The sequence below is a fragment of the Rosa rugosa genome, chromosome 6 (assembly GCF_958449725.1).
Source record: "Rosa rugosa chromosome 6, drRosRugo1.1, whole genome shotgun sequence".
NCBI lineage: Eukaryota > Viridiplantae > Streptophyta > Magnoliopsida > Rosales > Rosaceae > Rosa > Rosa rugosa.
The window spans coordinates 46799231-46824186 of NC_084825.1; the positions used below are offsets into that span (position 1 = coordinate 46799231).

A 24956-nucleotide genomic window follows, 5' to 3' on the forward strand; every position below is an offset into this window, starting at 1 on the left:
GTCACCTGTCTTTTGCTTGGCGGCTTGTGCCATTTAGTTTTTTTGGTATGAGACAGCATCTGATGTACGTGTCTTCTGACCATAAATAAGTAATGAAGTTATCTATTTTCTCAAAAAGAAAAAAAAACCATCTATTTGTGTTTAGCACACTAGTTATAAATATCTCATTGCCAACATCTCATGCACTTGTTTTCATTTTTTTTTTAAATAACTGTAATTTTATTTTTTTACATAAGTAATCTGGGCGTCGTTTGGCAGTTCACATATTTTGCGGGCTTTCTTTGGCATGTTAGACACCAACAGTGGGCCGTGAAAATTTGCACTTTTGCAAACCCATATATAGAAAGAAAAAAAAAAATAGAAACGTTTCTATCTTTTACCCGATATATATAGAAACGTTGAATTCGTTTTGATTCGGGTCATACTGCACCAAGACTCTGGTTTTCTGAAACTACAATGGGTAAGTTCACCATTTCCAGCTGCAGTTTCCCCTTCATTTTTCTCCTCTTCCCCTTCTACTCCCTAACCCTAACCCTAACCCTAATTGCAAAACCCATTTCCTCTTCTTCGCTCCAAGCCCTTAACACCACCAACCCCCAAAATTTCGATTCCGAAATTGCCCTCTTCGGCGACGCCGCGGACGGCGGCTCTTACGTGAACCTCACGCGCGGATCGGCCTCAAGCTCCGGTCTTCTCCTCCGCCGAAAGCCCTTTAAAGTCGCGGACGCGAATCTCAGCAATCCGGCGTCGTTTTCGTCCGAATTGATCTTCTCGATCACGCCCGGCAACGGCGATGGTATTGTCGTCGTTTTCGTTCCCGGCGATTTGGGCTCGAGGTTCTCCGGTAAGGGCCCGTTTGGGCTTGACGGTGAGAATCGATTTCTGGGTATTGAATTCGATACTGAAATGAATGAAAATGTGAATGATGTGAATGCGAATCATATAGGGGTGAATGTGGGTAGCTTTGTATCTCTGACTGTTGGGAATGTTACTGCATTGAATTTGGTGCTTAATAGTGGAGAAAAGATGAAATCTTGGATTGATTATGATGCTAGTTCGAAAAGATTAGAGATAAGGTTGAGTAAGTTGGGTGAACCAAGGCCTTATAATCCGATTGTTGCGCATGCCATAGATTTGTTGGCAATGTGGAAAGATAAGGATGTGTATGTAGGGATAAGCTCGTCGAATTCGAATGGCAGTTCCTCGCAGATTAGTAGTGTGTATTCTTGGAGTTTTAGGATGAGAAAGGTTCCGAGGATGCATTCGCTTCCGGTGAATCTGAGGGGTTATTTGGATGATCAGCATGGTGGAAATCCGGGTCTGCATAAGAGGATGGCTTGTCCATTGTCAATTCTTGCTGGGATTATATTCATGACTGGGTGTGGAGCTCTGGTTTCATTTGTCATGCTGTTTTTGTGGGCTATAATTGTTAACAGGCACACGGTTTTCCCTGCTGAAGTGCTCCCAGATGAGTTTCCGGTGAAGCCTAATCCTACGGATTTCAGGTATGAGAAGATCAGTGTAGTTGTAGAGGAAGATGCAGATGCAGATGGTGTTAAGAAGTAGAACCTGAAAGGTGCAACCTTTTTGCTGTGAATGTATTGTTCTAATGATGTGAAGAACAGTTCTGATGAATTCTGTTGTTCTTTTTGTGAATTCTAGTAGGCAACTTTGATGCAGTTAGCTCTGTATTTGTGCAATTTCTCAAGTATGAAAAAGTGTACCCACTTCCTAGCTGTATCAGTTTGAAAGGCTATTGTTTATATGTTAGATTCCTTTGATTGCCCTCTAATAAAAAGTTGCCAGTTTTTGTAGAAACCTCATTCATTCAAATGGGGAACAGAACAAGAATTATGAAACGGTAGACTGTTATTGGTTCAAACATAGATCTGATCCCCTGTTCCCCTTTTATCTTACTGTAATAGCATTATTGAGAGTTCTCCTTTAAGTTTGAAATGATTTCTGTCTCAAAATACGGTTTCAAGTTTTGAGACGAGTTCAATGTTTCTTAGGAATTAGGCTTACATGTACTTTTCCTACTAGTATTAGGCTTCTGATGGTGTTGTTAAATTTCTGGCTTCTCCAAGATCCCAGAGTGGTGCAGTAGTAGCTTGTCTTCGTCGAATATGATTAACATTTCCTTGTTCTTACAGTATTAGGTCTGAAGCCTATATAGAGGCATGTTGTCGATATAATTTTCACTATCTACATATTACTTTCAACCACAGAAGCTCTTGTTTTCGTGTTCAAGGGTTCTAGGGATCTTGTGGTTGTGGTTTGGAGTGACCAATGAAGAAGAAGGGGAATCATGGTGATGGTCACCTCCTCCCTGATGATATTATTGTGGAAATTTTAATACATGTGCCCGTCAAAACTTTGATTATTTGCAGCAGCGTTTCAAGAGGGTGGCGACATTTAATATATGGCCCTCAGTTCTCCAAAACCCACTTCAAATTAGCATCTGAGCAGAAAACCCTTGGTCAGACCCTCCTTCTCTCCACTGGCTTGGTAACTCAATCCTTTGAGGTCTTGGAAACCAACTTGCTGTCTAGGGTCAAAAATCTTACCTTCCCATTCAAGCAAAAAGACCAGGAGGCTATACAACTTATTGGACCATGCAATGGTTTGGTATGTGCAGGTCAATGGTCGTTTTCTAATAAAATTTATAGAAGTTTCTCTATCTGGAACCCGTCTACTGGATTTTTCAGCAATTTACCAGAACACCCGGTTCGGGGATCAGAGGGAGCTAGGAATAAAGGGACGACTTATGAACAATATGGTTTTGGTTATGTTTCGTCAATCGATGGTTACAAAGTTGTTATCATACGTTTTGTTGATGCGATTGCATCTACTGTTTCTTCTGACAAGCTTTCACGCAAGGCAGCGATCTTCTCAGTGAGAAACAACTTTTGGAAGACTATCGAAGCCCCTCCTCACCTGCAATACTTGCGGCAGAACTCGGGAGCTCTTTTAAATGAAACACTCCATTGGGTCGACATGAACCTTAATGATACAACTACTATCACAGCTTTTGATTTGGCAAAGGAAGAATTCCGGTAACTGTTGTTGCCTGCTGCATACCCCACCTACATTGAGCAAAGGGACTTCTTGTTCTTTTAGGAGAACAGATGTGTCTATGGCGTTTTAGCTGTGTTGGTACTCAATTCTGGGTCATGAGAGAATATAATGTGCCTGAATCTTGGACCTTACTCAGTTACTCCATAAAATTACCACAGACAGTTTGCTACCCAACATGTTTGAAGTGGCACCGGTTTTTGTCACCGAAAGTGGTACAGTTGTGCTGTCAGTGTATCTCATCAGGGAATTGATCACGATTTTTTTATTGAGAATAGGGAATTGATTACTATTGAATGCCATAAAGAAGAGAAACCTATTTGCAGTGGCCGATATATATAGGGTTGAGGCTCCAGGGGGGTCCATGGTTCCTTGTGATTCAATATGCTCAAAGCCTCAAACTCTACTAAATGATCATGTAAATAATTAGGAATGGTAACTCAAAATCCAACATAAATACATTCACAGGTATGTGCATTCAAATGCTGGTTTGTTTTGTTAATTAGAAAACAGGTTATTGGGTTTAATCCTTCTGTTGGGAAGCTGTTTCTCTTCCTATGTTCATTCTCTGTGTTTGTTTTGTAATTGAATGGCCATAGACATGAAGTGTGAAACATATTCTAATGATCAAGGACACCGACTGCGATTGCTCTATAATCTAGCCATTTTTCTTTGAATGAATTGCTGACTGTAAAAGGTAGTGTTTGCAGAGAAGATGCAAAAGGCGTTAGCTAATGAAACATTGTCGATTCTCCAAAACGTGGGTAACCCGCTTTGATACCATGATAAAGTAATCTGGGGTTCACATCCAAAACCAATTGGCAATAGATGGAGTGACCCAAACCCTTATAAACTCATAGGCAAGGTCCCATTTTTCCCATGTGGGATGTATATATTCTCAGCACTTCTCACCACTCAAAAGTCCTAGTAATTGAGAGGACTCGAACTAACCGCATGCAAGTTCTGTGAAACCATAGATAGACTCCATGAGGTTGTCATTTAATAATTCCAACCCTCACGTTTAAACTTTTTGTTTCTAATGTCTGACTAAATACTTTTCAAAAAAAATGTCTGACTAAATATGCATGAGATGTTGAGTAGACATGGTTCATCTTCAATATACACATCGAAACCTTTTTGTTTTTTGTTCTTTTCTTCTTCTTTGGTCGTCTGGGAGAATACCTAGTTGAATTAAGATTATCTTTCCATGTTCTAGTTGTATTCAGATTTAAAGCCCTATGTATACAGTGGGGCTAGAGGCATGTGGTCGTATTATCTTCGATTTAGTGGGTTTCTCAATCCCTAAAACTTTTGTGTTTTAGTTCTAGGGATTCAGTACGTCATTCTCGCTGCGTCAGGCTCAATGGCAAAGAATGAGAAGCACGTCGGTCACTTCCTTCCTGAAGAAATTATTGTCGAAATTCTGTTAAAGTTGCCCTTCAAGTGTTTGATCGATTCAGTTGCGTTTCGAAACATTGGCATCGTTTAATATACGACCCCCAATTCTCGAAGAACCACTACAAACTAGCATCTAAGCAAAGAACCCAACCCTTGTCTCCACCGTCTGGTGGCGTCAATCCAGGGGCATAAATAACCTAAAATTTCAATCCTTCCGGAACTGGGAAACCCCCTTGTTTCTTCTGCCAAATATCTCATCTCCCCACTAAAGCAAGAAGAAAATAATCTAACTCTCACCGCTGTTGATTTGGCAAACGAGGAGTTCCGGTAATTATCGCTGTTGCCTTTTTCCGTAGACAACAATATTTCGTACCAAATGGATCTCCTGCAGGTTCTTTTAGGAGAGCCTTTTTGTATGGCATTTCACATGGCCTGAAATTCTATTTTGGGTAATGAGGGAATACAATGTACCTGAATCCTGGACCTTACTCTACGGCCATGTTTGTTTTCCGGAAAGTGGGCATTGGGAAATGAAACACTTTCCTTTCCTGCGTTTGGGACAGCCAAGGAAGGGAAACACTTTCCCAAAGGAAAGGAAATTGATTCATTTCCTTTCCACCAACCAAACATGACCTACAAGTTTAACAGACCTGATTTGCCAGTTTTAAATGACGTCATAATGTTCAAACCAATTTTCTTCACAAATAGTGGTATGCTTGTCTAATTAGAAGTGCACAACAATTTTTTTTTGTTCTCTTTGAGGTTTGGAACTTCTCACATCTTTATTATTTTCAATTACAATATACAACCGCGAGGGGGGGGGGGGGGGGGGGAGTACGTAAATTAAAAATTACAAGCATAAATTTGTTGTAAAATAACAATAAACTAACTAAATCGTACCCTCCGAAACCCGCTCACTTCAAACTCAGCAATCACAGAATCATTATCAATGCTATCGGCAAATTCTTTTTCAATGTATAGAACCATCAAATCATCAAGAAACTCATCTTCCATCTTCCATCTTGGGTTTACGGTGATCCGTCATTATATTCAATACTTATAATATTATATAGATACCACTATTAGAATTATATATATAATATATATGTATATTTCAGACATAACACAACTACAACTAATTCAACATTACCATTAGTTACTAACTTGTGGTGGGCATTTAAAACACAAATAATATATGTCTAATGGCTTATAGCCTCTTACAGCCTACAATAAATTTTGACATCCAAATCGGACAAAACTGACAATGGGGAATACTTTCAAGAATCAACATATATCTGCAGAAACGAATTTAATATTTTAGCATGAATGTCTATGCAAGATTCAAGACCGAACTTGTTTGCTTCCAATGTGATATTCAAAACCAAATAAAGAGTAATACATACAGGTTTTACAATATGAATAGGAACAAGTTGAGCTAACCTTGAAACCCAGATATGAGAATGTATAAAGCAGCAAGAACAAATAGTCAGTGGCGTAGGCAAATGGTAGCCAGAGCAGGTTGAGAGCAAAAGATACAATCTTGACCCAAATTGAAAATCCAGCACCCAACTATAGTAATGATGATTCACAGGAAACAAAATGATTACTGAAGATATTGCAACACAAAAGAAGAAGATACGAGAGGTGAGGAGATAAAATAGTCAAATGCATTCATCAAACTAGGCCTCATCATTTGACCCGCGGATCAAGTGGGTTGATGGAGGCCCACGGACTCAAAATCCAGCCCGACCCGTCAAAAGCCCGTAAAATCTCGTCAGGTCCAGTTCGAAAAAGTCCGTAAATTAATTTAATTAGCTTAATTTTATTTACTTTACACTTCCATAAATTGTTAAAAATAGCTCGGGTGTCTAAAATAATCAAAGAAAAAATTCACTGACTCGTCATATAGTGCATGTTATTATTGTATCCAAAGCCTCGTATCCGCGGTCGTCACGCCATCGGTTAACCAAGAAGACATACAAGTGACAATGGTTGACCAATTCGATCGAATTTGAAAATATAGTGAAATTGGCTATTTTTTACCGCATACACTCATAATTTATTGTAATAATCTCATCAAACGGTCGGTTTTCCCATTTTCTTTGAATTGATAGAGGTCATCCTTTGGAGTGTATGATATATAAATATAGATTTATAAAAGTAACTAAGTTTGACCTAGTTGATCGAATTCGAAATGAGAACCAAATTGGTTGGATTTTTTACAACCATCATAAAACAATACAATCTCTCCATCGAGCGGTTGGTTTCTCCAAATTCATTTTTCACATCATGGTTGCTTTGGAATGAACCTCAACAATTTAAATGCAATGTATAAGTCATACAACTTTAGGAGGCAAATTGGTATAGGCCAAAGTCTTTGTAATTAAAATTAAATTTTTTTATCTTATGTCCATGCACATCCATCGATGGAATATTTACAAACGTGATGTGAAAAAATAAGCACGTTTCGTGGTCGTCACCCCATCGGTCAACCAAGAAGATATACAAGTGACAACGGTTAAGCAATTCGATCGGATTCGAAAATATGGTGAAATTGGCTAACTTGTTTACCACACTCATAATTTATTGTAATAATCTCACCCAATGGTCGGTTTTCCTATTTTCTTTGAATTGATAGAGGTTGCCATTTGGACTATATGGTATATAAATATAGGTTTATAAAAGTAACCAAGTTTGACCTAATTGATCGAATTCGAAACGAGATCCAAATTAGCTGGATTTTTTACAACCATTATAAAACATTACAATCTCTTCATCGAGCGGTTGGTTTCTCCAAACTCATTTTCCACATCATGGTTACTTTAGACTGAACCTCAATAATTTAAATGCAATGTACAAGTCATACAACTTTAGGAGGCAAATTGATATAGTCCAACGTCTTTGTAATTAAAATTGAATTTTTTATCTTATGTGCACGCACATCCATCGATAGAATATTTACAAACATGATGTGAAAAAATAAGCATGCTTCGCGGTCGTCACCCCATCGGTGAACCAAGAAGACATACAAGTGACAATGGTTGACCAATTCGATCGGATCCGAAAATATGGTGAAATTGGCTAAATTTTTTACCACACTCAAAATTTATTGTAATAATCTCATCCAACGGTTGGTTTTCCCATTTTCTTTGAATTGATAGAGGTTGCTCTTTGGAGTGTATGATATATAAATATAGGTTTATAAAAAATTAGTATCTTTAAAGATTTATTTGTAAATAAAGCCCGCAAGCCCCGGCCCAAAAAAGGCCACAAGGCCCTACCCGAAAAAGCCTGCAAGGCCCGGCCCAAAAAAAGCCTTCGAGGCCCGCTTTATTTGGACGGCCTTGGATCTTGCGATTTACAATAAAGCCCAGCCCGGCCCGACCTGTTATTATTTAAAAATGTAATATGGCCCGACCTGGCCCGCTCTAAATGGGCCGGGCCCAGCCAGTTGACGAGGCCTAATCAAACATATGATTATCAAAGCAAAGAAAGAGAAGAGGTTCTCTTATGCATTTCATCAAACAGTTGGAGGACAAAATTCCAATTATTCATAAACACTGAATCACTGATTGTTCAAAGTCACAAAAAAGCAAATACAAAGGAAGAAAAATGAAGACCCAGAACTAGGACTGTTAATTCCGACACAACCCGATACACGACTTGAAACCTGCACGAAATAAAGCGGGTTGAACCCCGCACGATTAAAAAGAGGGTCGTCCGCGGGTCAACCTGTCATGACCCATTTAATAAACTGGTCAGCCGTGAGTTAACCCTCCAACACGAAGTGAACCTGTATAAACTGATTATGTTTTGTTTTTTAAAGGAAACCGATTATGTTATACTTCTTGAAGTTTTGGACGTTGGGAGAATTTGATCCCAGGATTGGACAGTTTGAAATATTTTGCTTCATAATTATTGGATTTAATTATTTATGAATTATATATAATATTCTATATTCTTCGTCTTGTGGGGTTCTTAATGAATTTAATTAATTTATGCAATTTTTTTAGTTAAATGGGTCGTAGTGTTAACCCTTAAATGAGCCATTTTGTCCAACACGACACGACCTATTTATTAAATGGGTTAAGCGGGTTGAAAACAGATAACCCGTTTAATAAATAGGATTGGGTTTGGGTTCAAATTTTCGACACGATTATTAAATGGGTTGGATTTGGGTTTGAGTTTGTCTCTTGTGACACGACAAATACCTTGACCCGACACGACCTATTGACAGCCCTACCTAGAACACAAAAGGTCTGATACCGAAATCAAAAAAGTCAAGACCCAGACCAGAATCAAACAAACAAATCGGAATTTAAATCTCTATGAATATGAAAGATAGAGTTTTCGTACCTGTGAATCTGTGATACCCAAATCGGACTTTAAATCCCTAAATTACCGGCGTGGCTCGAGGTCGTTGCTGGAGGACTCATTGGCTCAGTAGGCTCACGACGATTTTCGGTGAGGATTTGTGGGTTCAAGTGTTCAACAGTTCAACTAAGCGGCCAAAATCTGTTGTGCCACACTGCTGTTGAGGACTCGAGGGCTCGAGTTAGTCGAGTAAGCTCCAGATAATTTTTTTTTTCTTTGGGCTAGTATGGGCTGAAGGGAAATATACGTATATTTAGAAGTTTTTGGGCTAAATTCTTGCTAGACTGTAGCCCATACAGCCTACCATCTGCCTACGCGCCCTGCGCTTTTGTTAGAAGACCATGGCAATTTGATCATTGAATATCATAAAAAGAAGAAGCCGGTTTGCAGCAAAAATTCTAATATGGACCAAGGTGTAGGTGGACCATAGGCAAAATGAAGGGTAAAATGGGGTATTTGGTGGCAAAATATCTGATTTTTTTGCCTAGGTGCAGGTGGACCTTGGTCCATGGAAGTCTCTTTGGGTTTGCAGGGGCCAATATAAGTTTGAGCATCCTGGGGAGAGTTTGTTCTCCTTTGACGCTATTCAGTACTCACAAACCCTAATTTCGGTATAGCTATCAAATGCGTAGTGGCATGGAGACTTAAAACGATAAGAACTGAGCACTTAATATAGATGTGAAAGAAAGTGAATGCTTTCTTTCTTATCTAGCTAATACGAGGATTCTCTATGAGTTTCAGTCCAATTCTGTTTACGATTGCTCAAAATGTGTGTTGTTGTTATGAGTTTCAATCGATCCTTTGCTCTCTGAATGCATGTTATCGTTAGTAAGTTGATAATGGAATTAGCATCAGCGCACTTGATAATTGATATGATGCTAGCGACTTTACTTTTACAAAGCTTTAAGAAAAAAATGTTGGAGTAGACAGCAAAGTAGAACAACACCATCTATAATTTCTTGTTTAGCAATTCAAAAATTTGATGGCCTGCAAGCAATGGAATCATCACCGTATCAAACTATCAATCATCGAAACCTAAATAAATGGAAAATGAAAGGAGCCGGATCAATGCAAACAAATTGTTGTGGGATCGAGCACATGATAAAGATCAAAGATTGATGCCCTATTGTTTCTTTCACTATCAAAAGCAGCCTAGTGGGTTTTAGTGCGAGAGCTCTTTACGTTTCCCAATCCTATTCAGGTTATGGGAATCCATGATTGTTGATTTGTTATGAAAAATATTCTCATGTATGCTACACTTCTTCTTAAAGACATCCGATGAAGAAACCCACCATTGTTTTCAGTCAAAAAGAAGTTTGATAAAGAAACGCACCATTGTTTTGGTTTTTGATATTATAAGTAACGGTATAGAATTTATTAACAGTCAATCATTGCTCTAATATTGCTGCGAATATATGTGACGACTTGATTCGGGACTTGACCAGTTGACCTTGATCAGTTACTTTATCTCTTGTGTTCATCTTGAAATATTGCAACTCTGCATAAAAACGCACAAGTGTAAGGTTTGCAAAAGATCATTGAAATGTGATTTCCATATCAATATTGTAATTCAGACGATTCTTCAATGAAGTAATATTCTATCAATCGAAATAGTCAATCATAGGAACACCTCTTCAATTGGTATAAGTGATTTAACACTTTATAAGATTCCATATCTAAAATGAGTGAATAAGTTATCTTTTATAAAATTAATGGCATGTGAAATGCAAGATGTTATTTCAAATTCAAGGACAGGAGATCTTAGATAAAGACCCCGGACTTTCAATAATTTTCATAAAATTCATGAATGACAAGTAGTCACGTTAAGGCGGTTAAGCTATTTTCTTCTCTTTGACGAGAATAGTCGGACATCAGATCCTGTGAAAGAGTTTCTTACTTCACTTGCTTGCCCCCTATAGGCCAGTCATACAATTATTGGTAGGTGCTTTGAATTATGGCTCTATTTTTTTTTCTTATTATAACTCATTGTTTCTTAACGCAGCACAAGACTTTGCTGCATTCTCACAGTGAAAACGATGTTCAACCATTTCATTTCACATGGAAACAAACTTGAATTAGTGGGCTGGTGACCCATCAATTTCAAAGATAATTAACAATAATACTAAGATCTCTCTCTCTTTTTTTTTCTTTTCCTTTAAAAAATCTTTAATTTTAACTTAAATTATTATTAGCCTCTAATCACACGTGTGTCAATTGGTCTTTTAAAAAAATTATAATTCTGCTATCAGTTTTATTTTATTTCTTTCTATCTTTTTCATTTTGTAAACAGACTTGTTGTTTACTTTTTAAATTGATTAGTTATCTATCTATTTTTTATATCATATTTAGATATCTGAATATAATTATCATTTTACTTTTCACTCTCGGAAGTATATTATAATATGTTGAAGCAATTTAATAAACGAATGGTAATTAATTAAAATTTTAATCATAAACTCTATTGACTTAATTAATAGTGATGATAAAAGAAATAAAAAAACCTTGCGAGATTTCTGAAGTTAGTTACTACCGATCAGAAACCGCGCCAATTATTACGAGGTAAACGGATCCAATTCGGTGCCGCCAACGCGGCGCGTCCCTATTCGTCACTCTAATCAATGTCCAAAATCGTCACGTAATTCCAAAAAGGTAAATCTGAAAAACCAATCACACGGGGGCAGAGAATTTCAAGAATTTTATCTCTCGAACTCGGAACTCGGAACTCCCGCTAGTGACGGCCACGCGCCTCCAACAACGCAGCGATTCAGATTTTCACTCCCGTACGGATACCGGGTGGTATAGAAAAGAAAAGAAAAGGTTGAAACTTTAGGGACCAAAAGTTATAATCTTTATTGTTGGTTTAAATTGAATGGTCTTCCTTTTCCGGGTGGTATGAAATTCCATGCTTGGATTCAGCTGAGTCGGGTATATAAGAGAGAGCAGAGCATTGCTTAGGGCTACGCTGGCTTTTTCATCATATATTTCTGAAGAGGAGGAGGAAGGTGGGGAGGAGCAGACTCATTGCCTCTTGAACAATCATCCCGAGATGAACACCATTGAAGTCGATTCTGGGCCCAATACCAAAGTTTTCGATGAAGAGACATTGGGCCTGGACGTCCCAGAAACCGCCCATCAGATTAGCACAGGTTCGATTTTAGATTGTATAAATATACTTAATGAATTGGGAAGAGAATGTTACCATTCTTTTATTGAATTGGGAAATTGGGTTCATTGGTTTTTTTGGGTTTCGAATGGCAAAGTGAGAATGTTGATATTGTGCTTTTTCTGAGTTGATTGCATTGTTTTGGTGTGTAATAGATTCATGGTTTCAAGCGGGGTTTGTGCTGACAACTGGAATCAACAGTGCATATGTGCTGGGATATTCCGGAACTGTGATGGTTCCTCTGAGTTGGATAGGCGGTGTAGTCGGTTTGCTTTTAGCCACTGCAATATCACTCTATGCGAATACTCTGATTGCCAAGCTTCATTTATTTGGAGGCAAGAGGCACATCAGATACAGGGATCTTGCAGGGTTTATATACGGTACGAGGAAATCTTGAAGAATTCATTCTTGAATTTATCTTTTTTTTTTAGTTACTGTTGCGCGGTTCTAGTTCTAATGGGGATATTGGATTGCAGGAAAGAAAGCTTATGCTCTTACATGGGGATTGCAATATGTTAATCTTTTCATGATCAACACTGGATTTATCATTTTGGCTGGCCAGGCCCTCAAGGTGAGACTAAATTATGAAATGGTTATATGTTAAATTTGAGTCCAAGTCTAAGCGTTGTTCGTCAGCTTTAAGTTCTCTACAAATATGAATTGGCGTTTGAATTATGTTCCTAAACTTTGTAGTCATTATGTTTGTCATGCAGGCTGCCTATGTTCTGTTCAGGGATGATGATCTTATGAAGCTACCTTACTTTATTGCTATTGGTGGTTTTGTTTGTGCATTATTTGCCATTGGGATACCACACTTGTCAGCTCTAAGGGTTTGGCTGGGGGTTTCAACAGTCTTGAGCTTGGTCTATATTATTGCAGCACTGGTCCTGTCGCTTAAAGATGGTAAGGATCATACAATTTCTCTTGTGCTAGGGTACAGGTCATCTTAACTGAAAATGTTTTATTTTCTTTGCTGGAAGTTCTTTTCAAGTGTCATCTTCTTATCTAGCTAATTCGGATTAAGAATATATCCAGTAACAGTAGTTATGTTGTTGTAGGAATCAAAGCACCACCCAGGGATTATAGTATCCCAGGGACACATATAAGCAAAATATTTACAACAATTGGAGCAACTGCTAACCTTGTTTTCGCATTCAATACCGGAATGCTTCCAGAGATACAGGTACCTTGAGTTTTCAATTCACATCACATTGTCTACATCAATTTGAACAAAAACCAAATAGTGCAGAATCCTCGGCCTAGGAATAATTTTCTTCATTAAGAAGTTGAATCCATGGATGCTATGTATTGTAGTGACAGTCATTGGACCCTTTTTAAGTTTAAGCAGTTTTTGTTCCTATCCTCAGCTTGATCGGCCTGTTTGTGTCTTATTCACTCTATTTTTCGCTGTGTTTATGTGCCAGGCTACAGTGAGGAAGCCAGTGGTTGAAAACATGCTAAAAGCTCTGTACTTTCAGTTCACAGCTGGTGTTTTGCCAATGTATGCAGTAACTTTTGTAGGGTATTGGGCATATGGAAACTCAACATCAGCTTACTTGCTCAACAATGTAAATGGACCGGTTTGGGTGAAGGCATTTGCCAATATCTGTGCCTTCCTGCAATCAGTCATTGCTTTGCATGTATATCTTTTGTTTCCCACTTTTACTCTCTGAATTCTCATTTATCGTGAATACTGCCGCACCTTTAATAACCCAATATTCATTCACTGATTCTTGTAGATATTTGCAAGTCCAATGTATGAGTATCTGGACACAAGGTTTGGGATTAAAGGAAGTGCATTCAAAATCCAGAACTTGACATTCAGAATTACGGTTAGAGGCGGCTATCTAGCTGTAAACACATTGGTTTCAGCTCTTTTGCCATTCCTTGGAGATTTCATGAGTCTCACAGGAGCCATCAGCACATTCCCTCTTACATTCATTCTCGCAAACCACATGTACCTGGTGGCGAAGAAGGACAAGCTCACTTCATCACAAAAGCTCTGGCATTGGCTAAATATTTGCGTCTTTGGCTTTTTGGCAGTTGCAGCCTTAATATCAGCCTTGAGGCTCATTGCAGTAGATTCCAAAACTTACCATGTCTTTGCTGATCTATGATAGCTTCTTTTTTTTTTTTTCCTTTTCCTTTTCAATATTTATCCCTCAATTGTATTTAGTATGCATTTAGGCTGTACTTCGTTTATAGCTTAAGCTTCAAATAATATCAGATCAAAAAACAAAAAAATAAATATAAATAATAGCATAGATTCTCTACATATTTGGTTCCTCAGGTTTATCACTTTATGGCCAGAGTAGCAGAAGACCATCTGTTGGGTTCGGAATGTCTACACATCCAAAGCAAATCTGCATTCCAGTGACATTAAATGCTCAATTACCTAAAATAATGTGAACAAAACTAATAAAAGTACAGGGTGATAAATACGACCTTTCATGTACTTGACATTCACAATCATAGACAAATTTAATCATTATTCCTTGAATAACATTTGAATACTGAATTGCTTTGGGTAAACATTGTCAAATTGTACAAGATTTATGGGGGTCACAAGTTCTTATAGGTGCCAGTAGAGCTGATTTTCACCAAGCCCAGACCCTGCCAATGTACCCAATCTTCATTTACAAGAATAAGGATCGCATAGACGCTTAAAACCAAGCAAGAAGACAGCTTTGTCATGATCATCAGAGACAGATATTTCCAAACAACTACTATCTAAAGTCAAATAGTTTTCGAACAGTGATGTGAAAAATCTACTTAGAGAAGGCAAAAGGCAAACACTATCTAACAACCTAATGCTTCTGCTTTCCAAGAAACAGAAGATGCAAGTTGCACTTGGCAGACTCCCCATAGAAATTTGATGAATCTGCACAAAACCTGCATTAAGAAACAGAATGACTCAACAGCCAGCAGTAGCACAGAAAAGAACTAACCCAAGCTCAGGTGAAGACCACCATAAGCAAAAGACAACATGACATATCCTACCATCATGGAATTCACAGCTAACATATCCTACTATCATGAACATGACATCTATGGCATTAACAATTTTCTGTGCAGCCAGAGGGTAAACAAATTTAACAAGTTGTTCCTTACTTTGTCGGATACTTGAAATGAGTTACAAACTTTTTCAACCAACAAAATTCTATTCCTCCATTACATTTTATTATTGTATAGTGAAGCTGCAGTATGGCATTTTGATTTATTGTCAAAACACTATGGATTCACAAACTGCATACTACTCTGAACCAGCAGATATTAGATTAAAAGTCAGGGTTGTGCTAATAAAAGTGCTCAACCACATGCACCACCAGAGTCCAAACAAGAGATCAATATCCAAGAGTAAGTTTGTTTGGAACATATGATGCAAGGGAGAAAAGGCAGGGGAAGAAAAAAAAAGTTCCGACTTTGAAATGCATTGAATCTCAACAACCTATTTACAATTTTAATCCACAAACCCCCTCTCTTCCAAATACCAGAAAATCCTAGGTGGTTAAATTTTACCCCAATGTCCAATTATAGAAACTCGTACTAATCTTATATTATTCAACAAAACATATCCAAAGCAGTAAGGAAGAGATCATTGTCCCTTAGACATAGAAATCTAAATCTTAATTCTTACCTCATTTGGCATCATCCAGATATCAATTTTACAACAATGCAGATGGAATTGAGTAGCACGAGAGGAACTCTCAGGTACTGTGTTGCATAAATGAGACCTATAATCTGTCCCTTCAATGACTTTGTCCTGCCCACAGAGAATTCTGAGAAGCTCCATCCCCTAGGCGCAAGGAACCGGTCCTCATTTAATATTGCTAGAGCATTTGCAAGAAGCAGGAAGCCTTCAAGTAGCGTCCACAAACCCATTTACCTGTAAAATGAAAAATTCAATATATAATACATGACACTTTGAATTTGAGGCACTAGATCTCCCTTTACCTATCCCCTCTACAATATACAGAAAGAAGAGCTTCTCTGCAAGAATTCAAGATAGAATAGCATAAAATAAAAGCCAAGACTGCCTCTCTGAGAAAATTGACTTCACATTTATGAAGTTGCCATAGTCCCAAGGACACGCAATCTTATTTTGAAATGTGGAGACATAGAAATCCCACATCTGCAACTTCAGCAAAAACATGCACCACATTATCAAAGGAGCATCATCTCGATGCAACTAGCAAGAATAATCCCCTGGTAGCAATGCAAGACTACACCTTTATTTGTAAATAAAATCCACACATTTCACAAACTAGATCTAAACCAAGAACCACATGGTGCAGTCAGCAGAAGTATTAGCTGTGTGCTTATTCAGTTCCCTACACTCGATGCAAGCAGTATACGAAAAATCTGGCGATAATCGCTTCCTAGTAGCTAAAACTAAACTAACATGAACTCTGCCCAATGTATTGGAAGGAAAAAGTATTGCCATGAATAATCAATCTATACAAAGGTCGATCATTAATTAGATCTTAGATCAATCAGTTACATGAGTGAACTTTGTGTACAAGATTGAACTATCTTTAGCTCCAGTGACCAGCCTAATAACCCAAAACACAACACCATCTTTTACAACAGCTCTAACATTTGCAGTAAACCGAAATCTTCACTATTTCCACCACAGAATAAACAAAAGCAACTAAGAGATGTAATGCATGAGAAATAGGTCGAAAAACAAGAAACCCATGTGATGTGAAAGCGTATATAGAACCCCAATAAGCTTAATCTCCAAGAACAGTCCCATTTTTCAGGTAATTTCACAGAGAAATGCAGATGGAAGTCACAGAATTGTAAACGATGTGGGAAATTTGATAAAAACCAGGAGCTAAATGTAAAGGGTAGGGAAGAAAGATGAAAACCCATTGTTACTGACCTGATGGTAGCTCCTGATCTCGGAGAAAGAGAGAGACTTTGAAGATGCGAAGGGCTTCAAAGAAGGACGAAAGACGACGAGTCCTTGCTTGTAATTTCGTTCGTTCCTTTTGTTGTTTTTTATTTTGTGTTGCAGGCAAAAGAAGATAGGGACGTGGCACACCCATGAGTGTCAAGAATATTGGGCTAAAAAGTCCACCAGGGAAAGTTAGCCCAAAACAGAACAGGCCTCGAAAATAACGACCCAGAAAGGGAGAGCAGATTAGGAAGATAATAGCAAATCATGGAGGCTAGGGAACACATTCTCAAAAAAAAAAAAAAAAAAAAGAAGAAAGGAGGCTAGGGAACATTTCATACTTTTGTTTGTATTTCCGAGTAGCAACTAGTAAGATTCAACTAGGCCTGATGCAATAAGCGCACTTTTTATATTATCGACTTATTACTCAAGTGTTAATGTCATCAATACATACTTATTTTTAGATTCTTGAATTTAAAAATATAAAAAATTTAAATATCGAATGCAACTACATTACAACAGTTAGTATGCCTATATAAATTGCATCAAACTTGAAGCTTTTTCCTATCATATCACATCATGTCTCCGCCCATGCATTTTTTGTCAGTTTCGTGTATTTAAAAACTATACTACTATCAAGATGGGATCATTCTACATTCAGTTTGCTTTCTGCATGATTTATGCCTATATTGCAATTAAGATAGGCAAATGTAGCAAGTTTGATAGATAGAGTCAATGATACAACATCTCAGGGCTGCAAAGTGCAAACCATAAACGTTAAAGTTGATTATAATGAGAAGCACCCAAAAATGGGAAGAAATCAACAGTGTTTGGGATTTGGCTTTGGATGAGGCAATGAGAAGAAAATAGATGAGGATACCAACACTGCCACTGGTCTCATGTTGCCTCATACCGGAATGTTTTGATACCACTGGCTACAGTCTCTGACAATCTTCTTCTCTACACTAAACAGCCACCGCATCATCTGTTGCAACAATGGAGGAGAAAAGAAAATAAAATAACCGCCTCAGTCCAGTGCTGTTAACAAAAGAATGGTGAGAGAATGCTCCTAAGACTGACTATTTGAGTTGATGTGTATATGCCTGTCTAGACTCTAATGTGAACCGAACACAATCGGATGCGCTTATTTTCTATTAAAAAGTTTCTGATAATTTTGTTTTGATTTTGTTCTGATAATAGGAGTACCCTGTATTTGGTAGTTCTACACTTTGCTCCTGCACTGGGCTTTAGTTTTTATTCATTTATCCATAATCGAAAACACATCAATAATAAAAAGATCCAGAGCAAAGCGCCAACATTTCTTGGATTGTAACTGCTACTTTATTACGTATAAACGTAAGAAGAAAAAATCTGCAATATTAACGGGTATAAGCACTAGTAATAATAATAAGCAGAAGGCCAGAAAAGCTGATATTGCTGGCGGGTTCATTCAAATGAGAGCAGCAGAAGTTGCTAGACACAACTTCCAGGTTATTTAATAACAATATTTAGGGTACTTGAAGAAGCATTAGCAAATAGAACATACTTAATACAAGTCTCTTAACAAAATAGTTTTGTTTGGATCCAAAGTCCATCAAAACGAAAAAAAAACCTCAACAGACAACAAGCATGTTTATGCATTATTGTAGACTTCGCACTTCTGAACTGATAACCCTTTGGCAAGCGCCGCTATGGATCTGTCACCGTCGATAACAAAATGAGTTTAGCATATGCTTAGAAATCGTGACACAGCATCACTCAAATGAAAAATTAACGAAACACTAAGAAGATAAAGGCCTGGTACTAAATGTATCCCCATGCTTATACACATTAAGCTTCCAATTGTATGTAATATGTACTATTCTCTAGCAAGCTAGCTTATTCAAAGGGATATTGAACCTCTGAGCAATGTCAACGGCGCTTTGACAAAGAGAAATATATTATTGTTTGACTTCAATTGTTTTAAACAAGAGGTATGAAAAGAACTTTAAGCCCAAAAAGATCCAGTACAGAATCCAGTAACTTGACATATGCATTCAGCAATCGGAAAAAGTAACTGAGACTAAAGATAACAGCACAACATGAAGCCTATTTTCTAAAAATTCTTTGCATAACAACCAATTTGGCTTACGATACCAATGCAAGGGTCTCCGCTAGCGAAGAGAGGCAGAATATAAGTTCAGTCCAAGGATAACAAGAAAAGGTACATACAACACTAGAAAAGAACAGAGTGAGAAACACTAGGATGAGCGCCTGACTCTAAGCTCCTAACCATATCAAAGTTTGGACTTTATATGCAGGTGAAGAAAAACATATCAAATGAATGAAACTGAAAAGGAAAAGTAAGTATATAAGCTGTGCTTTACAAGGCCCAAATCAGATAATTGCTATTCAACTGAAAGTGAAACGATGCACTTAATGAGCCCCAGTGTCCAAACACAGAATCATGAGATGAGATACTTTAAGTAATAACTGCTCGTAAATCTAGACAGAGTCTCTTGACCAACATCTATCTCTCTGTCCACTGTCACTACCTGCTTCTCGTTATCAAGCACAATCCATTACAAACGTTCAGTCATAAGAAATAATTTATAAATTGCGTTGTATAAAAGCAGGACAGCTCTAACTAAACTACACCACCGAGCACCGAGAGAGAGAGAGAGAGAGAGAGGGGGGGGGGGGGGGGGGGGGGGTGGCAGAAGAAGAAGAAGAAGAAAGCTTGGTGCGGAAAGTGCAAATTGTGATCATCTTGATTTGTCATGGGAAGAAAACAGAAGGAGCTGAATGAATGACAATTTGTGAACTCTAGTTTTTAATATGTTTTCCAGAACCAATTGATCTCTCTGTGCAAACCAATTGATCTCTTTTGAAAAGCCAAATGCGTGAAATTTTCTCCTAAACTAAACTTGGAGTACAATATTCAGAAATGTCAAATCAAGCCACTCACTAGAAGCACAAAAGTAGAAACAACATGCTTCAAATGATGCAGCAAAACAACCAAGAGAAGTAGAAAATAAATCCGAAGACAACAAGACCATAGACGATGGGGGAGAAAAAAACTAGCTTTGTAAACTCTTTCGGTCAACTAGCTTCACCGGTGCAGATGATCCACTGTTCCTTTGCCTCCTGAATAAGATTCACTATCAATAAACACAATGGAATTAGTCAATTATCATGGGGACGACATGAATGACAAATACAAAAACCTGATCCTGATTTATATTAAGGTGCTTAAATTCCTAAAGCACAACCTGACATGCATGAATGACATGTACAAAAACCTGATCCTGATTCATATAAAGGTGCTTACATTCCTACAGCGCAACCAAGTAATCCGGCGCGTTGCAGAGTAAGGAATCCACTTGAGACTATTCGCGCAACAAAGGAGGTGGGTTGGTTGTTGGTTCGATGAGAGGAGCTGCTGCAGGGGATGTGGTCGATAGTGAACTTGTGGCAATGAAGCAGACCCTGACCCTGAACAAAACGTTCCTCCCAAACGAAAGCAAATCTTTTGGTTCCGATTTGGAACAAGCGCGGTAAATCGTTGAGGTAAAGGTGCCTTTCCCAGGGCTCGTACGTGTCTGGGATAACGGGAAGAGCATCATCAAGGCCCTCGACCGGTTCATCTAGCCACTGACGCTGGCGAATATCAAAAACGTAAACACCAAGCTGCTCGGAGAATTTGTCGGTGGGTTTCATAGTGCCAAAGCATAATAAGTAGGAGTCGTCAGAAATCACCACACCAGCGCCCCAGAGACCCCAGAAACGGCTAGAGATGCAGTCCCACTCGTTTTTCTCCAAATCATAACGAAACAGGAGATTATAAATACCGAGGGAATAGGTGTAAATATACTTGTTCGATATTCCAAGCTGTGTTCGAAACCCGCATGTGGCGGGAAACTCCGAACGGACACCAGAGCGAGGATCGAGACGGTGACAACATTGCTGTCCCAAGGTATAGATAAGACCGTCTTTGCAGCAGGCCAACGATTCTTGCGAAGGGAATGAGACCCCTTGTTCAGAACGCCATTCCTTGCCTTCGTAGGAGGGTTTCAGGTCCAAGTAATCATACCCAATATAGGATTTCACACCAGAGGAATCTCGCTTTCTACATTGATATCCACTAATCATGAATAATCGGGAGTCCAGGACCACAACGCTGTGAGGAAGGCGCGCGTAATCATCATCAAATTCGGGAAGATCTAGGGGACGGAAGATTACCTTATTATCATCATCATCTTCAGAACCACTGATTTGCCTCGGCCGCCGTCCATCTTCAATGACGAACCATAAACACGACGTCGCGTTGTCGTCTGCCTTGACTTGTAGGTACAGGTAGATGGGCCTATCCCAAGCAACCTCCTTCTTCTTCTTCTTGTCCCTCGTTTTGTTTTTCTTTCCCATTCTCCCGATCTTTCTTGCTTTGCTCTCCCGATCTTTCTCTCGCTTTGCTATGATATGATGCCTCTCTACAATCTCTAGCACTGAACCACACAGGCCCAAGGACCGCCTAGGGCCCAAGAGCAAGGGCCTTGACTTGTCATTTTGCTTTCGCATTCATAAAAATTAAGAAAATCAAAACTGAAAAACAACCTTTGTGGAACATGGCATACATGGTGGTTCGGACTGTTCTTATTAATCAAAACAACATGTACTTATTTTTTATTAGATATCTTAATTTAACCTTTTTTTTTTTTTTTTTACCTCCTGCAAGTTCCTTATCAAATTCGAGTGATATTATGGGTTTAAACCGCAACATGACACGCCACGTAGTAATTTAGGACCATAGAGCAGTTACTCTATAGGGTGATTCCCACTCTATATTTGAGAAAGTCAGAAAACTACTCCATATTTTGTGGGATATTGTAAATTTTTATTGTTTTTTAAATAAAAATTACTGTTATATCCTAATTATTAAATCTTGAACTAAATTTAGATTACTTCTCTGGTTCAGGGGTAATATCATTTCAGTCTTTGTAGTTTCACTTTAATTAAGATTACCCTCAAACTTTCCAATTTCATCAGCCGTGTGCATTCTCACTTGTTCCGTTCAATTTAGACATTAACGGCTGTCTTGAACCCATAATTAGGCTAAATTACTGATTACACGCATTTATATGCTTGTAATTGTATCTAAAACACTAGAATTAAGCTAATCTTCAAGTCAATTATTATGTAAGTAATCCATTTTTATTTACTTGTAGGAAATAAGCGGAATTGCGGAAACCGATACAAAAATGTGCAAAATTAGAGCAAAATAGATTTTCCGAGAAAAAGATGAAATTGTGGCGCGGGTCAACCATAGTCAACATGAGCAAGGAAGAAGAATCCGATTATTTCAAAATGAGGCATTCGGATGTGCTTTGTGATTGGAAGAAGAAAAAGAAAAGAAAAAAAAAACATAATAATAATAAACAATGAAAGAAATGGAGCAGCTTAATCAATTAAGCATTGCTTAATTAAGTAAGCATCTGTTCTCTTTTGTTCATGCAGCTCCACTATTTCGCAGCTCCACCATTTCTTAATTAAACTAAGATTTAATTAAATGGAAGGGAGCAGTCCATCACGTGCACGACTTATCCATTTCTTTTCCTCCGATCATCACCGCCACGTGTCTCTATCCTCTCCTCACTCAAGAAACCAACGCAGCCACTATATTTATAGCTCTCTCCTTTCACCTAACCCTACCCTAGCACAGAGCCGCACCACAAAACAGAGGCAGCCCCTTTGGGCTGCTCTCTTTCTCGTTCTCTTCTCCCATCCTCCTTCTCCATTTTCATTTTAGCTTTAGTTTAATTTCTTTCGGGTATTTGAGAATTACTCACCCAAAGCTTCCAAGCATCAAATGACTTCATCATCATCAAGATTTGAAGATTGGGTAAAAGTGGGGAGCTATAAATCAAGACTTGTCATAATTGCTTCATAGCAATTGTGACTTGTTCTTGTTACTTCTCACTTCTTTTCACTTTTTCCTCTTTAATTGATGTTTGTTTATGTTAATTTAATTATGGGTTGTGAGTAATTCTCTTGTTGGGGGTTAGTGTTGTGTGCCCTAGCCCAAATTTGATGTAATGGATGCTTAATTTAATTTATATTTGAAATTTGTTAATTATTGGATGCTTGTGTTTTGTGATAATTGATTAGAATGCATGCTTAGGAATTGTCAACTCTTGGGTATGTGTTTTAATAAGTCTAGATTAAAATTTAGGGGATGACATCCTTAGATTTTAGAGCTAGAACCCCGATTTAATATTTGTGGGAAGTACAAGCATGGTTCACTACATGATTAGCTTGATCGCAATTATGGTGAGCTTAGTTGCCTAATTCCTCGAACTCTAGGCCTCTTGATGTGAATTAGTGACCCTTGAACCGGCTCTAATTCATGTCAAGTGAGTTCCTACGGCCCTTGAATCGGAGTAGGAATACCATGAAAGGGAATTTCGGCCCTTGAGCCTTGAAAAGCCTTGGGTACGGCTTCTACCATCTTTAATAAATTGCACGTAAATCAAATTAGCATCGAGAGCATTGAATTAGGGTTAGGAATCATCCCTAGCTACCAACCCCCAATTTATCTCAATTTCTTACTTTGCATTACCTTATCGAATATAGTTGTTATTTGAGTTTTCATTTAAATTGTTGCAATCTAGTTTCTAGAAATTCAAATTACTATTTTTGGTGACAATTTCTATCCCATTGTAAATAGTCATCACTAGGTCTTAGTTTTGATTAGGCTTTGGTGCAAACCAAAGCCGAGCATTGCTAAGGCTTGGTGCCTTAGAATAGTATTTTTATTTATTTTCTTTTTATTTTTCTTTTGTTTGCTAAGTGTCTTTATTTCCGATTACCCAAGGATTGTGGGTTAACCACTAATCCCCGTGGTACGATAACTTTGGGCATAATACTTCCCTATCTTGACAGTGATACGTACGCTTGCGTAAATGTGTATCCAAGTCAATTACGCTTGTAGCCTCAAACTTAGAAATTAACCCCATCTTTTTCTTCTTTCTCTGATCCTCCTCTCCTCATCAGCTAGTTCTCTGGCGACCAAAATCACCGCCCAGTGCCCACCCATACCAAAATCAGCCCCATTTATGTGAATCACTTAGCAAAGATAAAAATAAAGAAAGCTGATTCTAATTTTAATATAATAAGTCAGGCGTGGGGATGAGTCTCCCAGCTTAGCTGGGTTCCAAACCCCTTAAAAAAAAATAATAAATAAATAAATAAATAAAGCTGCAGCCACAACAGAACCCTTGAAATTCTTTGACAAAGTGCTTTAGCGATCGAGTTGGCTGATTTGGGTTCTAAATTTCGGAAAGATCCAATTTTTTTTTTTTTTTTAATTTTGTGAAATGGTAATTATTTTTTGTTTTAGTTTAAAATGGTAATTGTTTCTGGGATCGAAAGGGTTTTGCAAAGGTGTCATGGATTTACTGGAATACTGTAATCGCTGATGATGAGAAGCATTAAGGCCATGAAGCGACAACACTCAAACTGACAGACAAAAGAAAAGGAAAAAACAAAAAAATCAACTTTATTTGTCATGGGAAGAAAACAGACGGAGCTGAATGAATGACAATTTTTGAATTCTAGTTTTTATTGTTTTCCAGAACTAATTCATCTCTCTGTGCAAACCAATTTTAAAAGTTTGACGAAAGAAAGAAAATACAACTGAAGATTCCTCCTATGAACTCTAGTTTTTTTTTTTTTTAATTTTGTGAAATGGTAATTATTTTTTGTTTTAGTTTAAAATGGTAATTGTTTCTGGGATCGAAAGGGTTTTGCAAAGGTGTCATGGATTTACTGGAATACTGTAATCGCTGATGATGAGAAGCATTAAGGCCATGAAGCGACAACACTCAAAATGACAGACAAAAGAAAAGGAAAAAAAAAAAAATCAACTTTATTTGTCATGGGAAGAAAACAGACGGAGCTGAATGAATGACAATTTTTGAATTCTAGTTTTTATTGTTTTCCAGAACTAATTCATCTCTCTGTGCAAACCAATTTTAAAAGTTTGACGAAAGAAAGAAAATACAACTGAAA

At 37.9% G+C, this 24956-nt stretch overlaps 5 protein-coding genes across 6 annotated transcripts; 3 read left to right on the forward strand and 2 right to left on the reverse strand.

Moving 5' to 3' along the window:
• The first annotated feature begins 403 nt into the window (after nt 1-403).
• LOC133714733 (L-type lectin-domain containing receptor kinase VIII.1-like) lies at nt 404-1882 on the forward strand. Its single transcript, XM_062140980.1, has one exon. It carries the CDS (start codon nt 457-459, stop codon nt 1564-1566), a length of 1110 nt encoding a protein of 369 aa, XP_061996964.1. The 5' UTR covers nt 404-456; the 3' UTR covers nt 1567-1882.
• A 407-nt stretch (nt 1883-2289) lies between these two features.
• Nucleotides 2290-3060, forward strand: LOC133716886 (F-box/kelch-repeat protein At3g23880-like). Its single transcript, XM_062143531.1, has one exon. It carries the CDS (start codon nt 2290-2292, stop codon nt 3058-3060), a length of 771 nt encoding a protein of 256 aa, XP_061999515.1.
• An 8491-nt stretch (nt 3061-11551) lies between these two features.
• LOC133715293 (proline transporter 2-like) lies at nt 11552-14285 on the forward strand. Its single transcript, XM_062141734.1, has 7 exons — nt 11552-11993; nt 12166-12390; nt 12487-12581; nt 12724-12913; nt 13069-13193; nt 13435-13650; nt 13750-14285. The coding sequence occupies exons 1-7, from the start codon at nt 11894-11896 to the stop codon at nt 14125-14127; spliced, it is 1329 nt and encodes a 442-aa protein (XP_061997718.1). The 5' UTR covers nt 11552-11893; the 3' UTR covers nt 14128-14285.
• LOC133715294 (uncharacterized) lies at nt 14132-17031 on the reverse strand. Its single transcript, XM_062141735.1, has 3 exons — nt 16896-17031; nt 15648-15896; nt 14132-14902 (listed from the first exon to the last, which is right to left on the reverse strand). Exon 2 carries the CDS (start codon nt 15890-15892, stop codon nt 15659-15661), a length of 234 nt encoding a protein of 77 aa, XP_061997719.1. The 5' UTR covers nt 15893-15896; nt 16896-17031; the 3' UTR covers nt 14132-14902; nt 15648-15658.
• A 1289-nt stretch (nt 17032-18320) lies between these two features.
• Nucleotides 18321-21479, reverse strand: LOC133717953 (uncharacterized). Of its 2 annotated transcripts, XM_062144729.1 has the most exons (3): nt 20221-21479; nt 19975-20050; nt 18321-18607 (listed from the first exon to the last, which is right to left on the reverse strand). In XM_062144729.1, the coding sequence occupies exons 1-2, from the start codon at nt 21465-21467 to the stop codon at nt 20002-20004; spliced, it is 1296 nt and encodes a 431-aa protein (XP_062000713.1). In that variant the 5' UTR covers nt 21468-21479; the 3' UTR covers nt 18321-18607; nt 19975-20001. The 2 variants fall into 2 exon arrangements, with proteins under 2 accessions (XP_062000713.1, XP_062000711.1); XM_062144727.1 differs by having other exon boundaries at nt 18321-20050; nt 20221-21478.
• Nucleotides 21480-24956: the final 3477 nt, after the last annotated feature.